The sequence below is a fragment of the Rattus norvegicus genome, chromosome 7 (genome assembly GCF_021556685.1).
Source record: "Rattus norvegicus strain SHRSP/BbbUtx chromosome 7, alternate assembly SHRSP_T2T, whole genome shotgun sequence".
Classification (NCBI taxonomy): domain Eukaryota; kingdom Metazoa; phylum Chordata; class Mammalia; order Rodentia; family Muridae; genus Rattus; species Rattus norvegicus.
Genome location: NC_141540.1, coordinates 124,693,013 through 124,712,867, shown reverse-complemented (window position 1 = coordinate 124,712,867; position 19,855 = coordinate 124,693,013). Strand labels below are relative to the sequence as shown.

Here is a 19,855-nt window from a genome sequence, read left to right as displayed (position 1 = left end):
AATATCACTGCAGAGACCCAACATCGCTGCAGAGACCCAACATCACTGCAGAGACCAATATCACTGCAGAGACCCAGGCATCACTGTAGAGACCAACATCACTACAGAGACCCAACATCACTGCAGAGACCCAATATCACTGCAGAGACCAACATCACTGCAGAGACGAATATCACTGCAGAGACCAACATCACTGCAGAGACCCAGGCATCACTGTAGAGGCCCAACATCACTGCAGAGACCAATATCACTGCCTAGACCAACATCGCTGCAGAGACCCAACATCACTGCAGAGACCAACATCACTGCAGAGACCCAGGCATCACTGTAGAGGCCCAACATCACTGCAGAGACCAATATCACTGCAGAGACCCAACATCACTGCAGAGACCAACATCACTGCAGAGACCCAACATCACTGCAGAGACCCAGGCATCACTGCAGAGACCCAGGCATCACTGCAGAGACCCAGCATCACTGCAGAGACCCAGGCATCACTGCAGAGACCCAACATCACTGCAGAGACCAACATCACTGCAGAGACCAACATCACTGCAGAGACCCAACATCACTGCAGAGACCCAGGCATCACTGCAGAGACCAACATCACTGCAGAGACCAACATCACTCCAGAGACCCAACATCTCTGTAGAGACACAAGCCGCACTGTAGAGACCCAGACATCGCCTGGGCATCATTCTTGCTTTCTGTGTGCTGCTCAGGAGCTGGCAGGCAGAGGAACCGCTAGGGCATGCTGGGTGAGGCGATAGGGCTTGTCCTTGTCTGTTTTAGACAGGATTCTGACCTTCTCCTATTCAGGAGGTTAGACTGGATCAGTTCTTGGCAGCACCCAGTGCTGGCCCCATCAGAAAACTTTTGCTGAGAGCCCCCTTGGGTGTGCTTGCTTGCTTCTGAGCAGGACCTTTTCCGATGACATGCAGCCAAGAGTGGATGCCAGCATGGTGGCGGGCTAGTCTCCCCTGCTGTGAAGCTGTGTCCTGAGTGAGCTGGGGTACTCTGCCTGGGTAGGGAAACTACGCTAAATGTAGGCATGGTGAGAAAGGAAAGCCAGCTGTGATGGTGCTTGCCTCTAATCCCAGGGCTCAGAAGGCAGAGGCAGGGGGATTACTGTAAATTCAAGATCAGTTCTATTTTGCAACTTACAAGCCTGCCAAGGGTTTCATAGTGAGACTGTCTTACCATCATCACCACCACCAAAATCAGCAGCAACAACCATTTAAAAGAAGAAGGGAGAGAGAGAGAGGGGGTGGGGACTGAGACCAGGGCGTGGGGGCACCTGGGATTGTTTCCAGGAGACCTGGCACCTGGAGTCCCTTGGTAGACAGGTGTGGGCTTCTTGTCCTGAGTCTTCTAAACTATAGTCTTGGGTGATGGCCTTAACAATGGAAATGAAGTGCAGGTTTTGTGTGTGGCTGCAGAGTACACAGCCTCCAGCCTCCCTCCTTACGTCCCTGTGGGGGACACCAAGAACCTGGTCTTTGTTCCATCTCGGGAACTGCGAATTCTGGGTTTCTCTGATTTGCGTTTCTCTTTTTGTCTGCCCTCTCTTCTCCATTTCTGCGGATCCCGTTCAGATGTCTTTTTATGTAAGCGTGTTCAGCTTTGGTAGAATCAGGGTATGCATATGCTCAATAAAGAAATGCAGCATCTTGGGCCCACGGGGGTGAGCGCCAGAGTGAGCAGAGCCCAGGGAGGCGAGGGCTCTGTTAGAGGTGAGCGATGCCTGGCCGCCACTCCCCCGCACGTCCCTGAGTTGAGAGTCTGTGTTTATGAGGCTCTGAATGCAGTCTAATTTTTTCCTATCTGGTTTGGCTCATCTCTACCAGCTGGTAAATAGGAAATGTTCACGGTGGGAAGCCAATACTCCTCAGAGTGTAAACAGATGGAATCGATATAAAGTGACAAGTCAGACCGCGTCGCTGAGAACGTGGAGCCAAAACTCAGAACAACCGTCAAGCGCCTACTCCGTTCCAGTTCATTTAGCCCCGAGTAGTGAGTGCTTCATATCTGCACAGCTGTGTTGTTCTTTTCTCCCCCTTCCTTTCTTCTGGGTTGATAATGACAATTTCAAAGAAAAACTTTAATTAAAGATTTTATACAAAATAGCCAAAAGTAGAATAATAAGGAAAATGAGCATTGATGTGTTTATTGTAAGAGGAATCCTTTTTTTGGGGGTCTCATTTCAAAATGTTCACTTGTTCAATTTGAAACGAGTTTGGTGGTGGTGACAGAAAGGTGGCAGACAGACAGCAGTGGGCTGCTGAGAGCTCTCTTGAACACTGCAGGGAGCCAAGATTGGGGTAGTAGCAGCTCCTTGCTGTGGGGCTCAGGCTGCAGGCTGCCCCTCACGTGTGCGTCTGCACGTGCATGTGCACGTGTGTGTGCGTGTGTGTGCGTGCGTGTGTGTGTGTGTGTGTGTGTGTGTGTGTGTGTGTGCCTGTGCTTCTTTGTACATAGTTCTTGACCCCCTTCTGTCAGAGCTGGGCAGGAAGAAATGACTCCAGCAGAGGGACGTGTTGGCCAGCAGGTCTGAGAGCTGGGAAGGACTCAGCGAGTCTGCAGGTTTGCTCTAGAACAGCCTCCTCAGAGCCAGGCTGGTAGAACGAGTCTAGGCTCCAGGGAGGAGATTTTCTGTTCTCTGCCCCTTAAAGTCTGGGTGCTTACAGCTGGGTTTGATGGCATGTGCTTGTAAACGCAGTCCTGGCCAAGCAGAGATGGGTGGATCCTTCAGGCTCATTGGCCTGCTAGCCCCAGGCCAGTGAGAGAGCCTTTCTCAAAATCCAAGATGAATGGCCCCCGAGTAGTGATTCCTGAGGTGTTTCTTGTTCTCTGGCCTCTCCATACCCGTGTGTTCTCTCTCTCTCTCTCTCTCTCTCTCTCTCTCTCTCTCTCTCTCTCTCTCACACACACACACACACACACACACACACACACACACACACACACACAAGTCTGGGTGGCCGTATTTATTTGGGCTTGCGGCTTTTCTTCCCAGAGCTCACACTGTGTACAAGCATTTGGAACAAAGCCCCACAGAGTAATAACGAGTAATAACGCATCCACTGCAGGCAGTTTATGGAGCTGTCTGAGCTCAGTGGGGGACAAATAGGAAGCAGTTGGATTTCCTCCTCATGCTGCTCTGCAGGCCCACACAGAGCTAGCTCCCTTTTTGTCACTGAGAGATGCCTTTGGCAGGATCACATGTAGATGAAAAGCCAGGCCAGCGCAGGCCCTAGGGTTAGAGGTCTCTGTCACATAGCAGTTCAGGTTGCCCTCCTGGGCTGGCTTCTGCCTGCCCTGACTCTTATGTGTCCTAGTGTCCCCAGGTCTTGCCATCTGTGATCCAGGAGGGATCATGACTTTTCTGGGAAGTAAGGTCTGAGGACCATGCCCAGGTAGCCTCAAAACAGTGCGGGTGCCTATCCTCACCCTCCGGCCTCCTTAGCTCCCACGCCTGGTGGTTCACCCTGTATGTCCCCAATGCTTGGTGCCCTCATCTGACCAGCAGCCCCAGAGGACCAGCAGAGCACAGATTGCCACCTTTCCTGGTGTCTGCTCAACCCATCAGGGAGACAGGGAGCATCAGGGAGCATTACTGGGCTCCTTTGCCAGTCCTTCCCTTAGTCCCTCTAGCAGGATGACGCTGACCAGATAGATCCCCAAGTCTAATGGAAATGAGACGCCTGTGCCACACACCTGTAAAGGCCCCTTAGGTCACCCAGATTATTCCTATGCCTGTCTCATCCACCTGCCCATCATGCACCCACCCACCCATCCACCCACCTACCCACCCATCCATCCATCCACCCACCCATCCATCCATCCATCCATCCATCCATCCATCCATCCACCTACCCATCCATCCATCCATCCATCCACCCACCCATCCATCCATCCATCCATCCATCCACCTACCCATCCATCCATCCATCCATCCATCCACCCATCCACCCACCCATCCATCCATCTGTCCAGTCAGCTGGCCAGCCAACCATTACCCACCAGTGTATCCACTTGCCTGTATATCCATCCATCCTCCATTCATCAGCCATTCAGCTGGCCAGCCAGCCGTCATCTGTCAGTCTGTCCACCCACCCACCCATCAGCCATCCATCAGCCAGCCAGTCATGCAGCTTGCCACTATCCATTAATCTACCCACAAATCCGTCTGTTCACCTATCTCCCTACCTTAGCCATAATACATACATACATGCATACATACATATGTACATACACATAAATACATACATACATATGCACACATACATACATGCATACAGTCAGCCATTATCCATCATCCGACCTACCAGTCATCTCTCCATCCACCTACCCATATATTCATTCATCCTCCACCCATCCATCATGTCCAACAGCTAGCTAAACAGCCATTATCTATTAATCTAGCCACAGTTCATTAATCTAAACATCTATTCACTCATATGCCTATATGTCCATATGTAATACATACATATAGTCACAGTTCCCTATGGATTCACCAATGGCTTTCTCTATTAATATACCTACATATTTATCCACTATTCATACATCTGTCCATCCAGTCCACCTATCCGCCTATCCCACATATCCTAGTCTGTCATCCATCTGTAATTCATCTGTCTAGCCGGCCAGCCAGCCAGCATCCACCAATCCATCCACCTACCCAAGATGTACCTCCCTAATGACCAGCCATTGTTTACCTGTCCTGCCAGTCAGCTAGCCATTATCCCTCAACCATTCGCCTATCTGTCTACACAGCCACCATCCATCCCCGCAACTATGTCTAGTGGTTACTATTGCTTGGGAGCTTTCTAAGATCTCGTATCGCCTGGGGAATGCCCTTCGGGCCTGCCTCCTTATGAGCTACTATCCGGATTAGATTAGTGAGGCAGGGAGACCTACCTTGACTGTGTGGGCAGCATCATCCCATGAGCTGGGGGCCTGAACTGGTTGGAAAGGAGACAGCCAATCATGAACGTTCACGCCCACCCCCTGCCCCCCTGCTTCCCAGAGGTACAGTGTGACCAGCTGCCTCATGCTCCTGTCACCTTGCACTGTGGATCAGAATAAGCATTTCCTTCCTTACGTTGTTTGTCAGACATTTTATCAGGGCAACAAGACAAGTAACTCACACACCAGCCATCGTTCATTCACTCCACCTTCCTCCTCCTCTAGACTTCTGCTGCGTTGGGATGGGGGTGGGGTTGAGCAGTACCTTACCGGTCACTTCCTGGTTATGTTACTTGGTCACTTAGCACCCTGTCCTGAGCCTTTCACCCTGGTCAGCAGTTCCCACCACAACTCCACTGACCTCTTAAAAGTCATCCAAATGCCTTACAGGACACGGCACTTTAAATTCTGTTCCTTTGCTTAAAAAAAAAAAAAAGCTAGTGGTCAGCACAAACTGGAGGCCCACTGATTGCTGCCTCACAGAGGCCTCAGGGAGCTGAGGTGGAGCTGGGGTCTGTTCCCAGGGGATGAGACACTAAATGATGAAAAGGGAACACCGGGGGACAGCATCCGGGCACAACCTCGCAGGTGGATGTCTGCCTTCTGCACTCTTAACTTCCAGCTGTAACTAGTGATGTTTGGGTCATTCTCTGTAGCCCTTGAACTCCTGGTCCTCCTGGCTGTACTCCCAAGTGCTGTGATTACAGGTGTGAACCCCACAGGGGCAAACATATTACTGCTTTGGTCTTCCATTTGTCTGGTTTTTTTCCCCTTGTTTTTTTAGACAGTACATACCCCAGGCTGACCTCAGACTTGTGGCACTGCACTGCCTCAGCCAATGGAGTGCCACCATACTTGGCTTTCAGTCTGCCTAAATCCTCTGTACTTGTACATGCATCTTCCCTGAAATGGCTTCACTCTTCAGCTGTCTGCAAGAGAGGTGCGGGAAGGAGAGCGGAGTGCCCAGTCGTCTTATTTTGCACAGAGGTAGATACGGTAGAGCACACCTGGTCTTTGTGTCCCCAGGATCTTTCCAGCCTGCTGCCTGGGTCCTGGTGGGGGAAAGCAGCCCCAACAGTATGCAAATGAATGGGCGTGGCTGAGTCCTTCACATCTGTTGTGGACACTGAAATTTGAAATTCACGTTACTTCACACGACATGTGATAAGATTCTTCTTTTGATGCTCCCCTAGCCCCAACCATTTAAAACTCCTGAAGCCAATTTTAGCCTGCGCGTGTGTAAAACTGGGTGATGGGCAGTGGTTCACATACCTACATGCAACTTAGGTTTCCATTAGAGAGGGAGGCCGGCAGAGTGGTAAGGCCTGAGGAAGGTGAGCTCTTGGGCAGATATGAGGTCCACACTTTCATTTCCGAGAATTGTGCTGGGTTTGGATGGGGCAGCTAGAATTATAAGCACCCTCCCCCCTTTTGTAATTTGTACCCACTCCTCCTCCAAGGGATGCCAGGGGCTTCTGAAGGGCTAGAAGAGAGCAGAGTCAGGTATCAGGGGACAGTGACAAACTGGAAGGGTGATTAGGAAAGCTGGAGAGAAGGTACCAGACTGCCCTTGTTAGTTTTTTTCCCTTAACTTATTTTTGTTTAAGTTTGATTCCTTTTTCTAAAATCCCTTGCTAGTTTTTAATAGTTAACTTGGTACAACCTAGAACCACTTAGAAAGAAGAAACCCCAATCAAGGAATTGTCTGAATCAGATTGGCCGGTGGCTATGTCTGTGAGCGATAGTCTTAGCTGATAACTGACATGGGAAGACGCAGCCCTCTGTGGGTGGCACCATCCCTAGGCAACTGAGCATGTGGCAGAGAGCAAGCCAGTAAGCATTTTTCCTCTGTGGTCCTGCCTCAGTTCTTGCCCTAACTTCCCTCAATGATGGACTGGGACCCCGAGATAGAAACGGAAATAAACCCTTTCCTCCTTAAGTAGCTTTTGGTCAGAATATTTTCCCATAGCCACAGCAAAGCAAACCCTGCCTCATTGGAGAGCAGAGGGCAAGGGAAGGGTTTTCTAGGCAACAGCTACAGTGTGTCCAGCCCAGGAAGTTCTGAGTTCCAAGGGCATCACAGTAGAGCAGGACCATGTTCCTTCCATACAAGAAGTAAACCTAGGGTGCAGGCTGACAGTGGGAAAATAGAGGAACAAGGGGAGTGGTCAAAACAGGCTCAAGTTGTGCTCTGGCTTCCCCGCTGAGCAGGCACGGTGTGACTGAGGCCCGCATGAAGGGGGTGGGGGGCCGGCCAGCACAAAACACCGGTGTGACAATGGTGTGTACTGGCTTGCTACTGTAAGCAAGGCTAAGGCTGTGCTCACAGCTGGGATAGAGGAAGGAGGAGAGAGAGGCTGGGCTCATCCAGGGTCTTGTAGTCTTCCAGTACCCGATGCATGGGAATTCCAAGTCTCTCACAATGGCAGGTGAGGGTTGATTGACAGTAGGGGCAGGGAAGGGCGAGTAGACTTGGTCATTTACTTTATCATTCCCTTTCTGTTCTCTCCCACCCCATGCCGACCGGTCCTGTTCACCAGGACCCTCACTCTGATGCCTCTGCTATGTCTCGCCATCTGCAGCTCCCTTCTGTGGCTGCTGCCAAACTTCCGTCTGACAAGTGATAAGGAACTTGGAGAGGTACCTCTGGTGGGCGCGAGCTCTGTGCCAGGTTTGTGGCTCACGGCTCTCCACGCAGAGGACCCATATGGGTTGCCATGGGACTGTAAAGCGGAGTGCTGCTCCAGTCCTCCTCCGCGTTCCCAGAAGAAGTGGACAAGGACTTAGCAGCAGAGAGGGCGCTGTAGTTTCTCTTGACCCTGGGAGCAATTGCTGTGAATGTCTAAGGTTCCATCTTTAGGCCCAGGGATGTGCTGGCTAGTCTGTTTTCCAGTACCGTCTGGGATAGGATCAGAGGCGTATGATCTGGCTATTAGAAAATGGTGGGCTGTCCTCAGTACGTGGCTTTGCACCCATCAGCCAGTGATCCTGTGATGGTTGTCATCATATCAACACCAAGCAAATGCCATGGTTACACCTTTTAGCTGGGCCAGAGCCCTCAGAGCCCTGGTCAGTTGGAAAAGACCTTGTGCAGCTGGGCCACCAGGCTTCCCTTGAATATGACTTTTTTTCTCAGGCAGTGGAAGGATCCAGTCACTTACTCCAGTAAACAGTTCCTGAGCGTGAACATTCCAGCCAATGGCACTTAGACCAGAGCCAGCAGGGAGAGTCTCCTTCAGGGCAGCTAATGCATTCTGAGGGGACAACACGGGTCCTGTGACCTTCTTGTAGAAGAGCGGGGACCTGTGAGGGACTGTCCAGATGGACTGGAATTGACTGAGTACCAGAGAAAAGGCATGGATCTGCCATTCTTGGGGTGGGAGGATGGAGGAAGAGTGGTTCCAGTCTGGGAAATCTGAGGGGTCACTGGTATGTGACACACAGGCAGCTGTATGTTCTGAGGGGTCACTGGCACATGACACACAGCTGGATGTTCTGAGGGGTCACTGGCATGTGACACACAGCTGGATGTTCTTATCTGGACTCAGCTGTGCTCTCCATAAAGCAAACAGCCAGCTTGACAAGGTGGGGCAGGAGTTCAGGACTGGGGGAAGTGAAGAAGATGGGGATGGGCTTGGGAGAGACTCAATGGGGACACCTACCTTGTGTATGCACTATCCTGGGCTCTGTCCCCAGCACTGACAACAAAAATGATAGAGGTGAAGTAGGTGTATGAATATTTTTGGCATGTGTGCATATATATGTTCATGTATGCATATGTATTCCTCCCACCCTAATATGTGTGTGTGTTGTGTATGCTTGTGTGTGTGTGTTGTGTGTGTTTGTGTGTGTGTGGTGCATGTGCGTGTGTGCATGCTTGTGTGTGGTGTGTTGTGTGTTTGTGTGTGTGTGTGTGTGTGGTGTGTGTGTGTGCATGCTTGTGTGTGTGCATGCTTGTGTGTGGTGTGTGTTGTGTGTTTGTGTGTGTGTTGTGTGTGTGTGTGTGGTGTGTGTGTGTGCATGCTTGTGTGTGTGCATGCTTGTGTGTGTGTGTTGTGTGTGTTGTGTGTGTTTGTGTGTGTGTGTGGTGCGTGTGCGTGTGTGCATGCTTGTGTGTGGTGTGTGTGTGTGGTGTGTGTGTGCGTGTGTGCATGCTTGTGTGTGTGTTGTGTGTGTGTTGTGTGTGTTTGTGTGTGTGTGTGGTGCGAGTGCGTGTGTGCATGCTTGTGTGTGGTGTGTGTGTGCATGCGTGTGTGTGTGTGTGTGGTGTGTGGTGTGTGTTTGTGTGTGTGTGTGGTGCGTGTGCGTGTGTGCATGCTTGTGTGTGTGGTGTGTGTGTGTGTGCGCGCGCATGCGTGTGTGTGTGTGTGTGCGCATGCGTGTGTGTGTGTGTGTGTGTGTGTGTGTGTGTGTGTGTGTGTGTGCACTACAATAGTAGAGAAGACTCAGAATGCAGTGCCCAGTGCTGGTGGAATGAAGGGTCAAGGTTGAGGGAACAGAACGTACTCACTGGCACGTTTCTCTCCAGTTGGATCAGGAGATGCACCCATCTATGCTCCCATCCCTCTGTGGTAGAAGAGCTGGCTCACCAGTAAGAGTATGCAGTAGTACTCTTGGAAGGAAGGGAGCTTGATTCCCAACATCCATATCAGGTGGTTCACAACTGCCCCTACCAGATTTAGGGGATCTGATACTTCTTGGGTTTGTGGGCACCTATATTTAAGCACAAACCCCTACACACACACACACACATACACACAGACATACACACACATATACACACACACATACAGACATACACACACATACACATACATACACACACATACCCAGACATACACACAGACATACATATACATACATACACATACACACATACACACACACACACACACACACATACATACACTTACTTTGGAATAGGCTATGAGCTGGAGTCCCTCATGGTTGAGGAGGTAGGAGAAGGGGAATGACACATTCGAGGGGTGCTGAGGAGAAGAAGAAGAAGCAGAGCGAGCACAGAGGAGAGGTCCCTGTTAGCAGGGGGCCTAGGGGGCGGAGGCTGGTGGGCCTTGGGCATTGGATGGGTGAGCGAGGAAGCAGAGGAAACAGACATCTTGACCTTGCAGGGTCAGTGGCTGGCGGTACTAACACAGCACAAAGCTTGAGTAGGCACTGTGGCCTCTGGAAGGGAGCTCAGGTGTCAGAAGGATGGTTGGCATAGGCATGGGGACTCATGTGGCCCTGGCACCTGCAGCAGGAGGGGTAGAGCAGTAGGTGGAGGGACAAGTGACCAGGGTGAGGCAGAGGCAAGGACTGGGAGCAGCTCCAGGAGACCATCACCCTACCTAGATCCTGACTCCTCCAGCCAAAACTAAAGAGACCTGGAGAGGCTGTCTTATGGTTAGGCCAGACTCCCTCAGCCTAGGATGGCCTAGGGGCCTGTGGAGAAAGCCTTGAGGAAAGGGAACCCCTTGCTGCCTAGTGGTTCTCCCCACTCTGAGTCCTGCTAAAGTTCCTTAGAACCCAGGCTGGATGCAGCTGGATCCGTTCCTCTGACTGGAATCAGCTCCTCTAGGACCCAGGCTTCTCTCTTGTTTCTCTCTCTTTCCTGGCAGTGCCCTCTGTAGTCAGTCACTCCTGCTAGCTCAGTGCCACCTCCTACAGGAAGCCTCCCAGACCACACTAGCCAGAATCGTTTATGTTCCTTCCAAGGCCCTTGCCTCTGCCCTCCCGGTCTCTGACTCTTACTCCCAGTTGATGTTTTCTTCCAGTGACACTGTGTTTGCACGTCTAGCCTTCCTTCAGGGGACTGTCATGAAAGGACAGGCCAGAGCTGAAGATGGTGTCGTGTTGTCTAGCTGTGAGCTGTTGAGTCAGTCCTGCTTGGACCTCAGTTACTATATCTGAAGATGCAGATATACTGGGGTCCCACTTGCTGGCGGGGCTCTGAGTGCTCAGATGAACCCATAGAAGTCTAATCAGCACCGAGACCCAGCTCCCTGCCCTTGCATCCTTCCCAGGGGACCCTGCCAAACATCTCACGCGGCGACTCTCAATTTGCCCAATTTGGAGATCATTGCAAAACTTTTCTGTGGTATCTTTAAAAAAAAAAATGAGAGGTTGAAATAGACCGTCAGATTTTCCAGCTCACAGTAAAAATAGTTCGCATATGGCCATGAAAAGCAAAAATCACACAAGTCCAGCTATGCCAGGACTAGTTTTTCAGCATCAATTAGCAGAAAAGAGTTTTTCATACGGCTCTAAAAGGGGATGAATTGTGTATGAGACTTACTGCTTTACATTAAAAAGAGATTTTTTTACAAACTTGCTAAGACCGTTTACTGAGACAATTGCCTTGCAAACTCTCAATATATGCAAAATGTTCTTTTTTTCCTCCAAAGATGTCATTGTGCAGTGTGCACTGCGGTGAATCTTTGAAAACATTTTATTTTATAAGAAGTAGTAAAAAAAAAAAAAAAGCTCCTCCATGTTTTGTTGCCGTTTGAGTTTTTACCATCGGGCCTCTTGACTTTTCCAAATCCCCTTCCCGTTCGTTATGCAGATCTTCCGAAACATGAGGACTATCAGGAAAGTCTTCCAGCTCATCGATGTCAACAATACCGGCACGGTGCAGCCCCAAGAGCTAAGGCGGGTTCTGGAGACATTCTGCCTGAAGATGAAGGATGAGGATTATGAGATGTGAGTAGCAAGGCCGGGGAGGGTGTGGTGACCCTTCTGCCAGTGCCAGGATCAGATGACAGTGGCAGGTTGCTGGGCCCCTCCCTCCCTCCATAGCTCTCCCCTCATCTTCACTCCCACGTTCCTGAGACTGTGAATTCTCAAAATCGAGACCTAGCCCTTCGTGGTCCCTGAGGAGGGTATGGTGAGCCCTACCATCCGGCTTGTAGGTATGTGTAGCTTACTGACTGCTTCCCTGCCTGCGGTCATCCTCTCCTGCCAAGTGCCCCCATCCCGTGTGTTCCCAATTCACAGTGAGTTTGACTCCAGGCCTGTGGCAAAGAGGAGAAGGGGCCAGTATTGAAGTTCACACACCTGGTGCCTCCCGCCTTGGGGTCTGCCTCTTTGCGTAACGGTTTAAGTATTCTTCTCCTTAGAGCTCGTTGTTCCTGGGGGCAGCGGGTTGTGACAGAGGATAGGGGTCAACACATAGTATTTATCTGCTTCCCGACACTTGCGGGATGCCACCACCTGCTCCTGACTCAGGCTGCAGCACGGCACTCAAGGGTGGCCAGATGCTTGGCTCCTGCTCTGTGTGAGTTTTTCGTGAGAAGCGTTGGAAGAGGACCCCATGGCATTTCTTTATGAAGTGCCCAGCTGACAGGATGCCCTCTTCCTGCTCTTTCCCAACCTCTTCTCTGAGCACAGCCGCTGCGCCCTGCGCCTCACCTCTGCTTCCTGGGGCATCAGTTACCCACAATGCACTGGTTCAGAACTGCTCAGTGAGAGTCCTGAAATAAGCAGTTCATGGATTCTGAGTACCTTCTGCCACACAGAGTATGCTGTCTGTCCCCTTGTTAACTTATTCTTGTTGGTCTCTCGGTATGCTTATAAATTAAAGGGAAAAACCTAATACACACTACTGACATACTCACGTGTGTACATATATAGATAGGCAGCTCGGTGTCATGTAATTGGTGGACTTTGGCTCATGTCCTAGGGGCTCAGGGACGTCTCGACCCTTCAGCCTGCTCCCAAAGCACCAAGCCTTGACCGTTTCTGCAGAGGTTAAGAGTTAAGCTAAAGGCTCTGAAGTTAAAGGCTGCTGCTCTGAGGGGACATCTGCTGTAGAGAAGATCAGGGCTGCAGGCGGTAGAGGGACTTTGCCCAGAGCAAGGAAGCACAGAAGGTGTGCGACATTAACTCAGATGGAGCTCACAACCAGACACTTAAAAAATGGATCCTTCCCACTCTTGAATATGTGTTCTTCTTCCTTCCTCTTTATAACCTACCTCAGAATATAAAAGGCATAATAGATGTTTTAATTTTTATATCCTTTCTGGCTGGGAAAGTGTCCAGAATAAGATCCAAACAAAACAAATTAAATAATTTTGTGCGTGCAATTACAGAGCGGAGGCAGACCTCTTCTAAAACAGGCCGTCAGAAACAAAGCGGGCTTTTATTTGACAATAAACCTCGTGTTTGGCACTGCAGTCTCCAACCTAGTAAATCTATAAAAAAAAGTTACTGTCTGTTTCCCCATCTCTTAAGTATTGAATAATAAAGAACTCCACAAATTTTTATTCGAGATTCCTTTCAAGCCTCAAAAACAATGCTGTTTTCTCACCACAGCCCTGAACAACGTCCCGAAATAGAATTGGTTCTCGGAGATGCACACAGAGGCTCAAAGGAGCTGATTACTGGCGGGGCTTTTAGTGTTTTCCTTGTGGAGTCCCAGAAGACGCTGTCGCCTGGGGCTGCTTTGGTGTTGATTCTGCCCTTTGCAGTTTGGAGTAGAGTGTACAGTGCCTTTTCAGGATTTTAGTCTAGCATCTTCCTTCTGTTTAAGATCTGCACTGGGTGTTTGGTGTGGTAAGAATGTCCAGGCTCTGAAGCAAGGCTGTGCTTGGCATTCTGGGTCCCCGAACACTAACATATCACCAGGACTCCATTTTCTCTTAAAGAAGAAGGTGTCAAGGGATCTGGGGAAATAGCTCAGACTGCAGGGTGCTGGCACTGTGAGCAAGAGGGCCTGAGTTTGATCCCCAGTAGCTACATTAAAGAAAAGAAAAACAGAGGTGCAGTGGCATGGGCTTGTAACCCCAGAGATCGAGTGGTTGAAACAGGTGGATCTCTGGGGTTCGCCTGCCAGCCAGCGTAGCCTCCTTGCCGAGTTCCAGGCCTGTGAGAGGCTGTTATAGTCGGCAAAACAAAACAACAGAAACGGGTGGATAGCACCTGACGAGCAGTAGCTGAGGAGGTTGCCCTCTGGTCTCCATACAGACGCGCATACCCACGCATATTCACCAGCATGTTTGTGCAGATATACACACGCACACAAACACACAGACACATCGGCATGCATGCGTACACACACATGCACACACATACATGCACACACACACGTAGGAATGGGATAGACACCGAGAAGCCCAGCCCACAGCGTGGGATGAAGACATGATGTAATGTATGTAGCATGCCCGTGTTATGCTTGCATGTGTCAGGTGTTCATCTCAGTGGACAGAGTCACAGCTGTGATGTTTCACTGTTAAAGTTCTAGAAATTTGCTGTTTGCCTCCAGTGCACCTCAACCCAAGGCCAGAGAAGAACTCACCACCAGGTTGCTCAGCACTGTCCTGCATCCTGTGCACTGATTTTTCCCTCCCGGGATCAGTGCCTCCCACTCTCACCTCTCTCTAAACTGAAGTATCTGAATCTATGTGAAGTCATTTATGAGCAGCCCATAGAAGGCCAGCCTGTGCGAGGGTTGCCTGGAAGCTGTTTTTCCAGGTTACCGTGCTGAGCTCTACTTGTCTGCTGCTTTCTTCAGGCTGTGACCCACCCCGGCCTCGCTGCCTACAGTTGGATTACCTGGGATAGTGTCTTAAGAATAGCTTCATCTAAGCTCTTTCCATGAAAACCTTTAGAAATATTTATTTCTGTGAGGGTGTGTGTGTTTACATGTGTATGCCTGCCTGTGTGTACACATGCATGTAGAGTCACGCAGAGGTCAGCTGTGTTCATTCCTCGGGAACTGACTACCTTGTTTTCTGAGGCAGGACTTCTCAATGAGACCTGATTAGGCTCACTGACTAGGCTAGACTGGCTGGCCAGTGAGGCTCGCTGACTAGGGTAGACTGGCTGGCCAGTGAGGCTCTCTGACTAGGGTAGACTGGCTGGCCAGTGAGGCTCGCTGACTAGGGTAGACTGGCTGGCCAGTGAGGCTCGCTGACTAGGGTAGACTGGCTGGCCAGTGAGGCTCGCTGACTAGGGTAGACTGGCTGACCAGTAAGCCCCAAAGACTCCCCTGTGCCCTCCTAGCTCTGTGACTGTGGGCTCTGGGGTCACAGTCATGTCTCTGTCTGGCATAGCAAATGTTGTACCTCTTGAGCTATCTCCGGAGCCCTGCGAAAAGCCTTTTGAGGCCCTGCCTTTCTGTTTAGGGCCAGGCTTCCCTTTAAGGTGTTTTCTCCCATGGCTTACTACATGGGCTTTCATCTGTTCCCCATGTGCATACAGCAGGTCCCTGAGCCTAGGACTCCAGGTCCTTAGCCCAAGCCTGGGTCCTCCCGGAGCAGACCCTGGCTGCTGAGATTCTGCCATTGCATGGAGTCTTCAGTGCTGGGCGAGCCTTCACCAAGCTCCCTGCCTTGCTTGAGCAGCACACTGGCGGGCAGCCTCACAGGACTTATGCAGACACTGGTAGACACTACCTCCCAGGTCTCTAGCTTCTGGGACATTTCCACAGGATCAGGGCTAAGAGGAAAACAGGCTGTTTAGGGAGTCTCTGAGTTAACACCTGGCAGCCATCATGTCTCTGAATAAGTTTTCCTATTAGGACAATAGGAAGCTTCATCTAGGCGGAAGCAAGCCATGGCGCTCCCTGTGCAATCTGGAAACCAGGAAAATAACAAATACTTTAAGTATTAATTACTAAATTTTGAGAAAGCATGAAATTAGATAATTATAGAAACCAACACATATGGGGAGAACATAACCAAACATTTAAAAACTGTGAATTCCTTTAGAAATGTAGTAACCCAGAAATCATCTAGAAAAGTGTTTCTCACACACAGATCTGAATAATAGGAAACACATTACAAACCCAAGCATCCCATTTATCTTGGCGTGCTCTAGAGACAGGGAGGTGTTATATGTGTGTGTGTGTGTGTGTGTGTGTGTGTGTGTGTGTGTGTGTGTGTGTGTGTGTGTTCTTGTTCTAAGCTGCCTGTGGTAGTCTCAAGCCTACGGCTCCAGCACCTGGAGACCAAGGCTAGAGCATAGCAAATTCCAGGCCAGCCTGGGTTACATAGCAAGACCCTGCCTCAGAATAAACAGGAAAAATAATTCTTATCATACGTGACAAATGTTTCCAGAACAGGTGGGCCCCCTCTGCCATTTGCTGTTTGGAGACCGTGTGCTTCTGTGGGCTGAGGTTTCAGTCTCCTGTGGCAATAGGCTTCTGTCAGTTATAAGAATCACCTGCTTACCATCCCCCACCCTCCACACCCTGGAGTCCCTGGTGACAGAAATGTGACTCTCACTGGCTCACTACCCAGATCCCTGTCTCTGTACTTCTTACAGGAAGGTGTCATGGCTCCTGCTGTCTGGTGAGGAGGGGGCCTCTTGGGCCCTAGGATCTGCTGTCCTTCCCTTTTCAACCACAGAAGGGAAGATAACTGTAGGATCTGTGTCTGGGGAATTCTCAAGAAGGGGCCTGGATGTTCAGTCCCTCTCTCTGTGTGTCTCTCTGCAAGCTGATAGCATTCTGTCTTTGTGTCTGTATGTGTATATGTACATGCGTGCATCTGGAGACACAGGGGCTGCCTACCTTTAATTTATCTGTTTTTCATTTTGTTTTTGTTTTGAGACAATTTGTTGTTTTGATGTGTTTGTTTGTTTGTTTGTTTGTTTGTTTGTTTTAGACAGGGCCTCTCACTGGCCTGGCATCCCCAAGGGGGATAAACTGGCTGGCCCATGACCGGAGTCTACCTGCTTCCACCTCCCCATCACTGGGATTGGGATTCTAGACAAATGCTCAGGCTGCCCTGTTTCGTGTAGGTTCTGTGGATGGAACTCTGGTCCTTGCCCTCGCACAGCAAGTGCTTTACTGACTGAGCCATCTCCCCAGCCCCAGCTGTCTGCATTTAAGAATCCCAACAGCAGTATTTGCCATGGGCATGTTCAAAGTAGCTACAGCTAGGAAGGCGTTAGAATCCATGCTGGCCCCATGTAAAGCAGAGCTTGTCATAGCAGGGGTCTGTCCGGACTTCCTCGGCTCTGCCTGAGTTCAGTGAACATCTGTGTTTCAGGTTCTCCAAACAGTACAACATCAACAGCACCACTGCGGTAGACTACAATGCCTTCCTGAAGAATCTCAGTGTTAAAAATGAGACGAACTTTAAACACCTACTGTCCAATCCAGGTAAGGACTCCCCAAGTGTGTCTCGCTCAGGACTTTACCTTCCCAAGCATGTCGCTAAGGGTTTTACTGTTTCTTTTCCCCCTTGTGGGTCTTCCCTAAGGAATTATATCCCAATATGGGAAATATATTCTTTACAGAGAGACCCATGATACCATAATTTATAAGAAAAATTCGAGGGCTGAAGGAAAGGATGGGGCTGGAGGTGGGCAGTGGTTAAAGGCAAACACTGATCTTACAGAGAAGCCAAATTCTATCCCCAGAATGCATGTCCGGGGCCTCACATCGCCCTTTAACTCCAGCTCCAGAGGATCCAACACGCTCTTCTGGCTTCTGTGGGCAACTGTGCTCACGCGCTCGCACGCACACACATGCGCCCACACACACGCACGCACGCACGCAAATACACACACAGGCATGTGGATTCACACAGAGCATGTATATCTGGGAACAGTGAGCTCCTCCAAGGAAATGCATACAGAGTCAGCACAGGACTGGAACCTGGGATGTCCCTCAAACTCACAGACTGTCCTTATATAAATAAGGTCCTCTGGGTGTCATTTGTCCTTTTTTTCTGCCGCTTCTGAACATCCGAGAGTTCGGAAGGTGAAGCCTTTTCTGTAGTGGGGAGGAAACCAATGGGAGAGAACTGAGTAGAGGAACTTGTAGCTGGATTAGATGTGGAAAACCAGCATCCATGCATGCATGCTGTCCTCAAAGGGGAAGACTCCCCACCTGCCTAGAGTCTTTCTCAGCTGCAGTAAGGAGGTGTCCGGAGCTGTCCGACTTCTAGTGGTTCTGAACAGAACTGTGGCTCACTTGTTTGGGAAGAATGTTTGAGTCACATAGCTGGACACTCAGGTCACTTGGATTTTTTCCTCTGTCCCCCGACCTGGGGTTACCCACTGTGATTGGATTATAATCTGTCCTTATTGTCTGGTCTTGCTTTAATGCTGCTTAACAAGTGCCCTCAGGGCACACTTGTGACCGAGCACTGCCTTCCCAGCAAGGCAAAACACCACTGTTCTCAGGCTCTGGCTGGTTCTGCTAGCCCAGATTGCTGAAGCTGGTTCCAGGACTCTGCTTTTTGGACTCAGGTGCCAAGCACCACTGAGCGTGGGTTTGCCGTCTCTTTTCATCTCCCAAAGCCCCACCGGGCACTCGCAGACAAGCCAAAGGCTGAAGTAAGCCATCACACTGATGCCACCACCCAGAAAGAAGCACTGTTAGCCTCACCCTGGCACCTTCCCATGCATCGGAGAGCAGCGAGGGACTGCGAGGGGGCTCTCGTAAAGATCAGCTCATAGGCTGTTTAACAAGGAATGTACTTCCTCGGGAACTTCAGCAGGATAGAAGTTACACACAAACCCAAGGAAGCAATGGTTCCACCTTGGCTGGATGTAATAACCCAGAGTAACATGTTTCTCTTTCCAAAGGCCACCCGCTCTGGTCCTCAGCCTGTGTCTGTGAACCTAAGGCCTGCTCACTCCCTCTCTTAGTGATGGCTGGGTTTCTCCGGCTGCTTTGTATGCTGAGTTTCAGTAGCACAGCAGGACATGTTTTACCATTGAGCCTTCTGCAGATATTTTCTAGAACATGGAGACTCTTCTTTTTGCAAATTTAATACCTCAAAGGTGTTTTTTTGTAGTAGTTTGACATATTTTTAATAAGTCTTTCATTTTCCAGGTTTGGGGCATCAGGGATACAATGACTTGTTTCCTATATTGAACCATCTCTGTAGTCCACGTCCCTGCGTCCTCTCATGAGCGTACTCTCCAGTTTCTGTGCTGTGTCTTCCATAGAGTATGGCTCTTGCCAAGGCCCAGCGTTCCCTTTGCTGCTTCTGCCTGGCTCATCAGCTCTCTATGGGATCCTTGTGTCACTTCTCATGTAGTTGTTATGTCACCAAGCTCTGGTCTGTGTTCTTAGATCACCTGGAGACCTTTTCCATGTCTTCTCTGGTGAGGCCTCGATCCTCATCTTCCTTCCCTGTCTGTCCTGGGGCTTCTGTATACAGCTCTGTTAATCAGAATCTGTGCTCAGCTAGCATGGGCTGAGCTTGTGAGACGGGGGGACCTCTCAGCAGCAGCAGCAGCCCTGTGAGTCTCTCACATTGAGCAAAGGGCGCAGACTCAGGACACTGAAAGTTAAAGAGCGGTAAAGCACTTTAAAGCTAGTTGACTTTGAATCTAGTCAAGTTGATTAGCAGTTCTAAGTATGTACCTTGTGTGGTGGCTTGAATAGGAGTGGCCCCCACAGACTCCTGTCTGAATACTTGGCCTATGGAGAGTGGCACTATTAGGAGGTGTGACCTTGTTGGAGGAAGTGTGTCACTGTGGAGGCAGGCATTAAGGTCAAATACATGCTCAAGCTACGCCCAGCATGACACCCAGTTTCCTTCTGCTACCCGGGATTAAGATGTAGAAGTCTCTGCTCCTCTAGCACGGTGTCTGTCTGCACACCGCCATGCTTCCCACCCTAATGATAATGGACTGAACCTCCGAAACTGTAATCCAGCCCCAAATGAATGTTTTCCTTTATAAGAGTTGCCTTGGTCACAGCAATAAAGCCCTAACTAAGACACCTTGTCACACCGATACCCAAACATTGCTGTTAAATCATAGCATTCCACAATAGCCTCAAAGGGCCTGGCCATTGCTTAATACAGTCCAGCATTCATTCAACCCAACCTCAGACGTCCCCTAATCTTTAATGTCCCCAGCACTGCTCAAAAGCCCAGTCTCGGGCCACTGAGATGTAGATCATTTGATGAAACAGATGCTA

General features: G+C 50.1%; 1 protein-coding gene and 1 long non-coding RNA gene across 8 annotated transcripts in view; one reads left to right on the top strand and one right to left on the bottom strand.

Moving 5' to 3' along the window:
- Nucleotides 1-19,855, top strand: part of Efcab6 (EF-hand calcium binding domain 6) — a 187,389-nt gene that overhangs the window by 61,443 nt on the left and 106,091 nt on the right. For all 7 annotated transcript variants that reach the window (XM_087557480.1, XM_087557478.1, XM_087557481.1 and 4 more), the window contains 2 exon segments: nucleotides 11,534-11,670; nucleotides 16,962-17,074. In XM_087557480.1, the coding sequence (XP_087413606.1) occupies nucleotides 11,534-11,670; nucleotides 16,962-17,074 (250 nt within the window).
- LOC120093701 (uncharacterized) lies at nucleotides 11,399-12,407 on the bottom strand. Its single transcript, XR_015625826.1, has 2 exons — nucleotides 12,025-12,407; nucleotides 11,399-11,641 (listed from the first exon to the last, which is right to left on the bottom strand). It is a non-coding gene; the product is annotated as an uncharacterized LOC120093701 (long non-coding RNA).